This window comes from Echinops telfairi, unplaced genomic scaffold (assembly GCF_000313985.2).
Source record: "Echinops telfairi isolate 266 unplaced genomic scaffold, ASM31398v2 ScPeMD7_53;HRSCAF=182, whole genome shotgun sequence".
Taxonomy (NCBI): Eukaryota; Metazoa; Chordata; class Mammalia; order Afrosoricida; family Tenrecidae; genus Echinops; species Echinops telfairi.
This window is the reverse complement of record NW_022103951.1, coordinates 6,246,519-6,258,331: the sequence shown is the minus strand read 5'-3', so window position 1 is coordinate 6,258,331 and position 11,813 is coordinate 6,246,519. Positions and strand designations below refer to the sequence as shown.

The window sequence follows — 11,813 nt, the reverse complement described above, 5'->3', positions numbered from 1 at the left end:
CTAATAGGAAGCCCTGTTGGCGTAGTGAGTCAACACGTTGGGTGTCTCGTCTCAAGGTCAACAGTTCTACAGGATAAGCTGCTCCGTAGGAGAAGGGCAAGACTTTCTGATTTACAGTCTTGGACCCACAGGGGCAATTCTACTCTATGTGACAGGGTTGCTATGAGTTGGAATTGACTCAAAGACTCATTGATAATGAGTTTGGGTTGGGGGGGGGGGCGGTTAATAGAAAGAAGTGGTAGTTAAACTCTGTTGAGTAGAATACTTAATACTTTTAAGTGCTACATATACAATAAGAGTCCTCCCTCATCAATTGAGGTTTCTATTTTTTTCCAGACATGACCATAACCTAGAGGTTTCTACTATCAACCATTTTGTAAACCAAATGGAAATATAATCATTTCCATATTTTATTTACTTTAGTCTAATGCAAAGATGATCAAAAAAGACTAGATAGTGCAGAGTCTAGTTAGCCACATGAAATAATACTTCATTTGAAAGTACATTAAATCAGGCTTCTTGCATGACATGGCATATATTGAAAGAGGTAATACCACATCCATAAGGAACTGCCTAATTGCCTTTATTGGTAGATTGTTTTAAATGCAACATAATGGCCGCTATGGGAAGCAGTCAATAGAGACTTTTTAAATATTGAAAATCTAAAAATACGTCAAGGTCAAAATTGGAAATAAAATGCTAATGAATTTTCAGAGTAGATTTAAGGCAGACCAAGGAGCTCTGGCAGAGTAGTGGCTTACACATGGGGTGGCTAAGCACAAGGCCAGCAATTCAAAAGGACCAGCCCCTCTGAGGCAGAAAAATGAGGCTTTCTACTCCTCTAAAGAGTTCCAGTCTTGGAAACCCACAGGGGCAGATCTACCCTGTCCTTTAGGGTTGGTTGCTAAGAGTCAGAATCACCTTGGTGGCCATGAGTTTCATTTAGGGTTTGGGAGATGGCATTGACTTGGGTCTTTGGTTTTGGAGGGAGCATTGAGGAATACAATCCATACACTTTCAGCTTATGAAAAGGAAGAGAAGCAAAGCCTGTCAGAAGGAGGCTTTGTTTGTGTCCTGCAGAACACAAAGGACGTGTTATGCTTAGCACGTCAGAGCTTCGGATCCAGTGATTAAATAGGGTCATTTCATCTACCTCGAACATAAGGCCATCCTGAATAATAACTCTTACAATGATGGACAAATCATGATTGCTTCATTACACTGTCTGAAGCATCTTGGATACAGACAGCCCTCAGAGGTGGGTATTGGCAAGGGTTTTCAAAAACGTCATGGGCAAATGGAATGCAAAGATCATGAAATTTTTCCATGACCTTTCTACAGCCCCCTCATATTAGTAGCCCCACTTTACAAATGTGGAAATGGAGGCACAGCAGGGTGCAGTCATTTTCCCAGGATCCCACAACTTGGACAAGGTGAATGAAGGATTCAAAGTCCAGCAATGTAGCTTCAGAGCTCTTATTCCTAACCACGATGCACCCTGGGTGCAGCAGAAGGTTCAAAGGCTCAAGAATGCCCACAGATCAGGGATACCAGTTCAATCCCACCATCAATAGCCATGGACTGTCAGAGACTCACTGGGTGGACACCAGAGGAATAAGCAAGATGATGTGGAGTCAAATCTTTGCCAAATACACAGTTCATTTGTTCTGTGGTAGTTGGATGAGTGATAGGTTTCCGGAGATGGTTCTAGATCTTGTCACTTAAGAGCCCCATCAACGTAAGAATATGCATTAAGCATGGCAGGGAAAGAGCTGTCCCTGTACCCACCTCTAACACTGGAGTGTGCTGGGGTTTCTATAGCTCTCGACAAGGCACTCAAGACCTGCCTGTGCACTTGCCCCTCCAAATTGCAGTCCACCACTTCTTGGGAGGGGTGGCAACAGTCAGCAAGTGCCAAATGTCCTGTGGAATTCAGAAGAGCCCGGGGGAAATTTAAAGCTTTAACAGTTCCTTTGGACAAAACAAAAAGAGGCTCCACATCGATGGAAAGGAAAGATGGGATTTGAGGACCAAGCACTGTATTCAAAGGGAGAGCCTCTCTGGGCTCTTTGGGCTCTGAAGAGAAATAACACCTGACACATTACCTTCCTAACTATCATTTGGGATCAAAATGCTGACTTACCCTTATTTTGGGTAACATGGAAAGTCAGTTTAAATAGCCAGTGAATTTGTTGGCTGGGAAGGCTTGAAAAAGAAATAATAACGGCACACGGGCTTTACAAGATAAATACTCAAGTCTTGGAAAGAACACTTGACTACAAAAGAATGTTAAAGAAAGGTGACTTTTAAACAGATTGGCCAACAAACTCCACTGAACATAAAAATGGAAATCGAATTATATCAATGAGTTCATCAAAAGAATATACATCGAGAAAGATCTTGAGAACACATATGAACTGCATTTCAGTAGAATAGGATTCACATTTGCTTGCTCGTGTCACAGGTCAAAACCATTAAACTAAAACAACTTCCCTTCCATGTGGGCTTTGTTGCTTCTGAACTAGATGGTCGCTTGTTTGCCTTCAAGCCTTTAAGACCCCAGATTCTATATCTTTTGATAGCCAGGCATCATAAGCTTTCTTCACCACCATTGCTTATGCACCCATTGGTTTTCAGTGATCATATAGGGAAGGTGAGCTTCAAGGAATGCTGGTTTAATAGAACAAAATGTTCTTGCATTGAGGAAGTACTTGAGTGGAGACCCAATGTGACCACGAGGCGTCAAAGGGATCAGGCATCAAAGAGCAAAAAATCATATCATTGTGAAGGAGGGGTAATGCAGATTGGGGACCCAAAGCCCATCTGTAGGCAATTGCACATCCCCTTACAGAATGGTTGGGGGGAGGAGACGAGTCAGTCAGGGTGCAGTGCAGTAACAATGAAACATACAACTTTCCTCTAATTCTTAAATGCTTCCTCGCCCTCTACCCCAACTATCATGATCACAATTCTGCCTTACAAATCCAGCTACACCAGAGGATGTACACCGGTACAGACAGGAACCAGAAACACAGGGAATCCAGGACAGATGATCCCTTCAGGACCAATGTTGAAAGTGTCAATACCGGGAGGGTGGAGGGAAGGTGGGCTAGAAAGGGGGAATTGATTATAAGGATCTATGTATAACCCCTCCCTGGGGGACGGACAGCAGAAAAGTGGGTGAAGGGAGACATCAGACAGTGTAAGATATGACCAAATAATAATTTATAACTTATCAAGGGTTCGTGAGGGAGGGGGGAGCTGGGAGGGAGGGGGAAATGAGGAGCCAATACCAAGGGCTCAAGTAGAAAGCAAATGTTTTGAGAATGATGAGGGCAACAAATGTACAAATGTGCTTGACATACAATGGATGGATGGATGGATTGTGATAAGAGTTGCACGAGCCCACAATAAAATGATTTAAAATAAAAGCAAAAAAAAAACCCTTCTCCTTTTGTAGTGGTATCTTACAAGGCTTACAGACAACATTCTTTTCTTTGAGAAGTAAGCCATCAACTACTTCTGGGGGTGATGGTGGAAAAATATGGTTTATTCGGCTAGAAGTCGAAGAGTTGATGCTAAAACGCAAATGTGCCTACTTACCTGGATGGCTCTGACATTGGAAACGGGTTGTTTCGACATGTTCACGTGATCTGCTCCTTAAAAAGAAACAAGCAAGAAACTGTTAGAGGTGGCGGCATTTAGATTCTCCATCTTGATAAATTACAATTTAGCTCACGATTCTGCTGGTCAGTCACCCCTTTCCCTGGCCAGCTAGTCTTTCCGTCTCAGTTTCCAAAGTGACAGCGGGCCTCTCCTTCCTAATGCCTCGGGGAGAGGGAACACTAGAGCCCCCAGATAAATCATTCAGGAGGAGAAATACTGAGATGCCTCGCCCCTGATGCTAATGATAGGCCATCAGAAACTTGAAAGGCGCTCTCATCTCCCTCCCTGCCCTCCTGACCCTCCGTGAGAGCTGCAAAGAGGCGGTAGGAAACAAGACACCATGTGTCAGGCCTCGGAAGCTTTCAACCTGAAACGGAACTTTTGATCTGAATTGGCCAGTGGCGGGGTGGCTCAGAAGTCTACCAGGAGCACCTCCTCGTGTGGGGACCCCTGAAGAGCAACAGCCTGTGTCTTCCTCCTCCTGCGCCCGTGACTCTAGGTGCCCTTGTCCGTTCAGCTCTGAGACCACACTGACAGTTCCCGCCTTGGTGTCTCCTATGTGTCCTCAGGAGAGATCTCGCCCAGCGCACATTCTCAGCAAACAGGCAAGCCTCACCTGTCTTCTCGTCCTTTTACAAAACATGTCAGAAGACACAGGAGACTTGGCTGAGCACGCCAGAGCCCCAAGATCTGGAAGCACGTCTCCCCCCCAGAGCCTTTCCCTTTCTCTCAATCCAGGAAACAAGAGCATAGCAACCAGTGCCCACTATGTGTAGGCCGTGGTGTTCTGTCCCGCTCTCGGTAAGCCGACAGATCACAGCGATTCCCGTCACTCAGTCTAGTCAGTGTGGCCAGGATCGATCGAGCACTTAAACAGTCAACGGATTGAAATGTGTTGCTTTTGAAACCCCAACTGTCAAGTCTGTATAGGGAGTTCTCTCTGCTGGTTGGTAAGAGTGTGTTCCCTGGGGAGTGCATGAACTCGTGATGCGGAGGCAGATGTCACTCCAAGCTCAGTCTCCCTCTCTGATACTAGTCACGGTGGCGGAGTTACAGGGAGAGCGAGGGGTCATCGGCCTCAAGTCCTGGGTAACCTGTGCTATGTCACCCAACATGTCTAAGTCTGGTTCCTTTCCCTTAAATTACACCCGCTGCACAGGTTGCAGTAACAACCAGAAAGACCTCATGTTCCTTACAATGGCCTGTGAGCTATGAAGCACAATGTAAATATGAATCATGTCATTGTTATTGCCCATACCTTGGGGCGCTAACTATAAGGTCAGCCGTTGGAAGCTACCGGGTTGGTTGGGGGCGGGGGCGGGGGAATGAGGTTTTCTCCTCCTTTACAGTCTCAGAAACCCACAAGAGCAAATCTGCTCTGTCCTCGAGGGTCGCGGTAAGTCAGAACGGACTCGATGGCTAGTAAGTTTGGTTTGGAGGAACTCCTGGGAGTGATGTTTCTCTGTCGCTTTAAGTACAGGATGATGATGGAAATCCAGATAAGCCTGGTCGGAATAGAAGAGCCGAGAATAATCTTGGGTAAAACTTGCCCCTTGAGATCTTGAAGATCCTTGGCTTTTCCATGTGAAGTTAAATGATCACCTGCTTTGTATAATTAAGGAAGGACATCCTGTCTGGTAGAGGGGCAGCGAAAAACGCGGAGGGCTTTTTCAAGGAGATGGATCCACACGGTGGCTGCAACCATGTGTTGTCGTGCATCGGGTCGCTATGGGTCAGGATCGACTCGCTGGAATAATGAACTGAACAACATAATTTGCATGACCAATTATATAGCCATCTGGAACCACAGACATGAAGACAAGGGAATCTATGCTGTTTCCATCTGATGGCTTTTGTAATACACAGACAGATGTTCTAGTAACATCTGGACAGAGCCTACATGTGTACAGGTCTAGATAGACTTATATTTTATTTTGAAGAGCAAAAAACAATTGAACCATCAGGAGTGACTTTTGCTCTGTGGTGAGTTTGGGATAGATGGGTGACCAAGAGTCCATGAGGGATTTTTAATTTCCCATCTACAACACATGACTGAATCCCCAAAGGAAAAACTTAGTGGTTCCATTTGGAACCTATCTATTCCTCAAAAGCTTGTCAAAGCCATGGAGGAATTGAAATCCCTCCACCTCTAGTACTGTCCGTGCATGTAACTCAAACATAACTGATACCACTTGGGAACTTTAAAAAAAGCTATTGGGCATAGCATTAATACCTTGCCATCAGTACATTTCTTTATTATAATAGCAGATTGGACGATTCACACGCCCTCCAAAATCAGACCATGAATGATGGTGCTGTCGGGACTGCATTTAGCTTTCAGAGAAAGAAAAAGAGGGAGGGAGGGAGGGAGGGAGGGAGATGGTCATTGTGGTTTTTCTCAGACACGATGACACAAACTGCTGGATCGCTTGGTTGTGATTGTACTGCTGAGCCTAATAGCTCAGGCTCTCCCTCAGGCCTGTCCCCTTTAGAGTTTCTCACGAGCCTATGGCTCGTCCTTTGCATTGATGTTCACCTGCGAGAGCGACATGTATGGAGCGCGACATGTATGGAGCGTTGGTCAGATCCCGCGCAGTGCTCACCGGCAGATAACATTGGTGCACAGCAGTTCAGTGGCAGCACTTGCTGGCCTCATTATTCGCAGAGAAATCAGGGCAAAGCACACTGGCGAATAAAAATAGATAGTGTCTCCTGCCTGTTGCCCTGGGCCTCCCTGAGCCCCCCCAGAGATCTAGCATGTGGGATGGACCTTCCTTCTCCCTTGCCATGCTGCCTCTCAGGACCAGAAAAGCAAGTCCTGCCTCACAGGACGATGGCACATGCTTCCGTCCTAAGAGGAACTCTCTAGAGGGCTCTCTGACTGGGTTTTCTGGTTCTTGCTCACATAGGAAAACATGAAACATTGGACAAGACAGATAGTTACTTTTACCAAGCCCATACTATCATGGAATTGCTCGCCAGCTTAGCACAGCTGAGGTTTTTTTGGCAGGTTTGCAGGTCAGTGGGGACCTTTAATGGTCTGTATGCTGAGTCATGTCCCATTCACCCCTGCTTTTTTATTTATTTATTTTTTTGATTGGGCAGCCTCTAGTATCTGACTTCTGAACCAGACTCTTGCTCACTTGCTAAAACTTTGTCAACATGCACGGCACTGATCTAAGAAGGGATCCGGAAGTAAATCTATCAATATTTGGAGCTAAGGGGCTTGGTGTTGTTTTAAAGGTCAAATCAATGGGTAAAGCTAAATCTCAAAGGAACTTACCCTCTGTCCTGCCGCTAAAAATAAGTCCTGAGCAGGGTGTAGAAAGATGCTCAGCTGTCTGAACTGACGGACTCCTTATTCACTCTGCCGTAAATATGCTGAGAGGGCAGAGATACTCAGAGCGCCACCATGCTTCGTAGCCTGGTGCCCACAGGGACAGAGACCCTGAGTCTGCTGGGTACGGGAAACGGGGGCCAAAATGGAGCTGTTGGTTCGGGCATATTTTCCTATCCGTATAGGTATAAATCACTGATAGAGCTTTATTACTGAGACGAAGCCTGGTACCTAGGGACAGCAGCAAAAGCCTTTTAAACGAACTCTGTAATAATCCCAGCAATCATTAGCACTTAGGTAAACCACAGAACTCGCCTAATAGCTTTTCGCTGCCCCAAATTCTCCAGATTATTTATAGGACGCCAGCCCTAATCAGTCTGTAGCTGACCAACTGGAAGTCTGGCCAGGGCTGTTTCAGGGTCAAAGTTACCATACCTGAAAGGGTAGAAATTTTGTTACTGTCACTGTCAAGGTAAACTACTTCTAGCTCAATACTTTGTTCAGTGTCCCCTCCCTCTCCCCCCTCCCCTGCCACACCACCTCACCCCACCCCACCCGCAATGTCTAAGACAGAAGCAGCACCAATGGGCAGTACATTTACCAAGAATACGCTCCACGACTTAAGAGCCTACAAAGTTTTAAGTAGCCACGTCCAGGAATTTTCCTTTAGAAAGCCCCGGTGCCAGAGCTGGGTCCCTCTGCTTACCTGCTTTATTTATTTGTTTACTGCCTAAGGGAAGTCCCAAGCAGCCAGATGCAAGAACACAAGGTTTCTTGGAGGGTGGAAGGGATGCCCGGCGTCCTCTGAGCTGTGATCTCAATTCCGATGCTTTTCATGTGGCTGGAACAGCTCGAGTGCTCGGCGCCTCACCAGTACGGAGAGCTGCTCCCGGCTCGGGGCTGGAGGGGAGCTGGGTTGAAGGCTAAGTGTTAAAGAGAATTCCTGTCATAGCTCACAGTTGTTCTTCCTAAATATAGAGTTTGATACAAGCCATACGCCGCCTGCCTCCGAGCGAGCGAGCGGCTTGGCCGTGCTGAAAGCAGGGCTCAGATGTCAGCCGGGAGGTGGCTACGGGAGCTTACGGCCCTCCTATCTTCCAGAAGGTGCGGGCTGCATTTTCTCACATCTTCTGAGGGAGTAGAGAGAAGTTCGCCAACTAGGAAAAGTGGCTATCTTTAGCTGTAGTACCTGGAGGCCGGGAAAGGGGCACGTTCCATACAGACTCTGGGAGGCAGCACCGAGGTGCGTTTCTCAGCGGGGGTCCAGAGAGTGGGCCTGCCCGGAACTCTCCTTTGGGTACTTGGTAGCTGTTAAAGTTCTTTAAAAGTAGCATTCAATGAATAGTCCCCGGATGATCATTAGAACATTACTTTAGACTGATAACCCTGTCCTTTTGTAGGTCAAAATAATGGTACACTATGGACCAATTCAGATGGTTCCAGGCCCTGGAGTCAGTATTCATTCCCTAGACCTCTACTACTATACTGCCTCTACTAACGCCTATGGCTTTGTCCCCAAACAATAGGGGAAAACAGAAAATAAATTAATTAACAGAAAATATCCATTTAAAAGATGATAAGGACCAGGTCAGAGACAGCAAACTTTTTTTATACAGTGCATTGTCAAATCCTATGGTACGTGCCCACTATTTTTTCCCCCACTGTAAATTCAGAAGTGGTTCTTTTTATTGTGGCAAAATAGATATAATAAAATATTTGCCGTTTTCCCGTCTGATCAGAGCACACGGAAGTAATCGAAGAGAGAGGGAGAGAGAGCGGAACATATCCTGGCTCAGGATGAGGATGATACTCCTGCTCAGAGCAGCCAATGCACAGAGAGGACCATAGGGCCGGCCCCACCACGAGACATGCTGTCCCTCACTGACCCATAGGACTATGAGGGACAACACTGGAGGCACAGTGTGGGAATTGTGCGCAATCTGACCCCACCACTCCGGAGCAAAATGCTAAGGGTATGCAACAGAACAGCAAGGGGAGCAAAGCAATGAAGTGCCCGGGGAATACCAAAAATAGACTGTGGGACCAGGGTGTGGCACCCCATCAGACTCCACAGGAAAACACTCCTAAAGGTCAACAAACAGACCTTGAACTATTTATAGGCTTTTTTTGTCGTTAGTTTTGTTGTTGTTTTGTTTTATTTCTTTTGCTGTTTTGTTTTGCTCTGTCTTTTTTATGCTTATTATTGTCTCTGCATGTCTATCTAGATAAGATAGGTAGGATAAACAATCTGGAGGAGAAAACAATGGCAAGGATGCTTCTGGGGCGACATGGTAGGGGGGGCGGAACGGAAAGGACAAGAGAACAACAAGTGATTTAAAATAAATGGTGAGGAGGGCGTAAGATGCCTGGTGGGGCTTGATCAAGGGCAATGTAACCACAAGGAAACCTGAATGAAGGCTGAACATGTTGGTGGGACAAGAGGAAAGTAAAAGGAAATAGAGGAAAGAACTAGGAGGCAAAGGACATTTATGAAGGCCTAAATACAGGCATGTACATAAGCAAATATATTTTATATAACAATAGAGAAATAGATCTATGTACATATATTTATAGGTTTAGTATTAAGATAGCAGACAGACATTGGGCCTCTACTCAAGTACTCCCTCAATGCAAGAACACTTCGTTCTAATAATCTGGCATTCTGTAATGCTCACCTTCCTAACATGATCACTGAAGATAACATGGGTGCATAAGCAAATGTGGTGAAGAAAGCTGATGGTGCTGGGTTATCAAAAGATATAGCATCTGGGGTCTTAAAGGCTTGAAGATAAACAAGCATCCAACTAGCTGAGAAGCAACAAAGCCCACATGGAAGAAGCACACTAGCCTGTGTGATCTTGAGCTGTTGATGGGATCAGGTATCAGGCATCAAAACCCAGGACAAAAAAATTATATCTATGTGAATTAGGGGTAGTGCGGAGTCAAGACTGAAAGGCCATCTGTAGACAATTGGACATCCCCTTACAGAAGGGTCACAAGGAAGAGAAGAGCCAGTCAGGGTGCAGTATAGCACCAAGGAAATGTACAACTTACCTCTAATTATTTAATGCTTCCTTTCCCACACTATCATGACCCCAATTACCTTACAAATCTGGCTAGACAAGAGGATGTACACTGGTACAGATCAAAGCTGTAAACCTAAGGAATCCAGGACAGATAATCCCCTCAGGACCAATAATGAGAGAAGCAATACCACGAGGGTACGGGGAAGGTGGGGAGAGAAAGGGGGAACCAATCACAATGATCTACATATAATCCTCTCCCAGAGGGATGGACAACAGAAAAGTGAGTGAAGGGAGACAGCAGTCAGTGTAAGACATGAAAAAAATAGTAATTTATAAATTATCAAGAGTTCATGGGGGAGGGAGAGGAGAGGGAAGAAATGAGCTGATACCAAAGGTTCAAGTAAAATAAAATGTTTTGAAAATGGTGATGGCAACATATCTACAAATGTGCTTGACACAATGGATCGATGTATGACTTGTGATAAGAGCTGTATGAGCCCCCAGTAAAATGATTTAAGAAAGAAAAAGAAAATGTCCCCTGGGTGAATGTGCTCCAAGTCTGAGTCCCAGGCAGCCTGGCTGAGCCCTTGAACTAAATCCAGCCATCATCTCCTCCCAGTGTTCCTAATGGCTGAGAAAAAGAAGCTCCAATTGACCAAAGGCCCTAAAGTCAACTTACTGTTCCCTGCCCTGCAGCTGAATGCGTTTCAAATAGAAGCAGTTGGCTTGTTCTCAGATCAATGAAAAGAAATCCAGCTTTCTGGTAGTGAAGGAGCTCAGCAGATACTGGTGCTTGATGGGTAAGTCCTAGTCACGTGCTGCTGGAAAAGAATGGTGTATGAAAATGCAATTTAGATTTCACACTTTCTGATCAGATGTCACCCAAAGCGAGTGAAGTCTACAATAAAGAAGAGAATATCGTGACCACCAACAGGTTGCCCTAGATTTTCAGCTGCCTCCATGTATTCAGGGTTCCTCCCCAGAGCAAATGGAGAATCACTCCAGGGACTGGAGCAACACTGAGTCGTTTGTGAGCCCTTGGCCTACAGAGAAGGAGTTCTTATGGGTGCTGTGGTTACAAAGCGTGCTGCTAAACACAAGATTAGCAGTTCAGAACTCCCAGCCATTCTGAAGGTGAAGGACAACGCTTTCTACTCCCGTAAAGAGTGACGGGCTCAGAAAGGCTCAGGGGCAGTTCTCCCCTGCCCTATAAGGGTCACGCGGAGTTAGAATCAGCTTGATGGCAGTGAAGGTCTTTCTTTGAGTTGAACCCTGAAGGTCGCTGATGAATTTTGCCACTCCTGCCGGTCATGATCTGCAGTAGCCACCAGTACTGTACATGACAGGAACGGTGCTCCTGGCAGTAATGCCTTGCACATGACAACATGTGTGCAGCTGTGTCGGTGATAAGAAAAAAAAACGGCGATGAGCTGCCCAATCAGGTCTCCTTTCGTTGTTAAGACTCTGTTGGTGCCTTTCTCAATCTCCTCTCTGCCCACGGTAGCTCTCCTGAAGCGCACACAGTTCCCAGTTAACTGCTAGCTTTGCACCTCAGAGTTCCCCTGCAGGCATGAGCGCGAGTCCCCTACAGCAGAAACCTGCTCGCTAATCTCCCTTTATTGATTGATCTCTCTTCCTTATCTCACTGCGTCGCATGAGCGCTCTGATACCACCTCCCAAATAAACCACGTGTACACAAGCCTTTGGAGGTCAGACACCCCAAATCCAGACAAAGGCTTTTGAGAGTGGGGAGTTTTCAGATCGTGGCAGGAAGGGCAGAAGGA

General features: G+C 45.9%; 1 protein-coding gene across 1 annotated transcript in view; it reads right to left on the bottom strand.

The window, feature by feature from the left end:
• Positions 1-7,919, bottom strand: part of SMPX (small muscle protein X-linked) — a 53,377-nt gene extending 45,458 nt beyond the window's left edge. The window contains exons 1-2 of the mRNA XM_045290745.1: positions 7,710-7,919; positions 3,604-3,659 (exon numbers count right to left, since the gene is read on the bottom strand). Coding sequence (XP_045146680.1) covers positions 3,604-3,642 — 39 coding nt within the window. The 5' untranslated portion in view covers positions 3,643-3,659; positions 7,710-7,919. The remainder of the gene's footprint in view (positions 1-3,603; positions 3,660-7,709) is intronic.
• Positions 7,920-11,813: the final 3,894 nt, after the last annotated feature.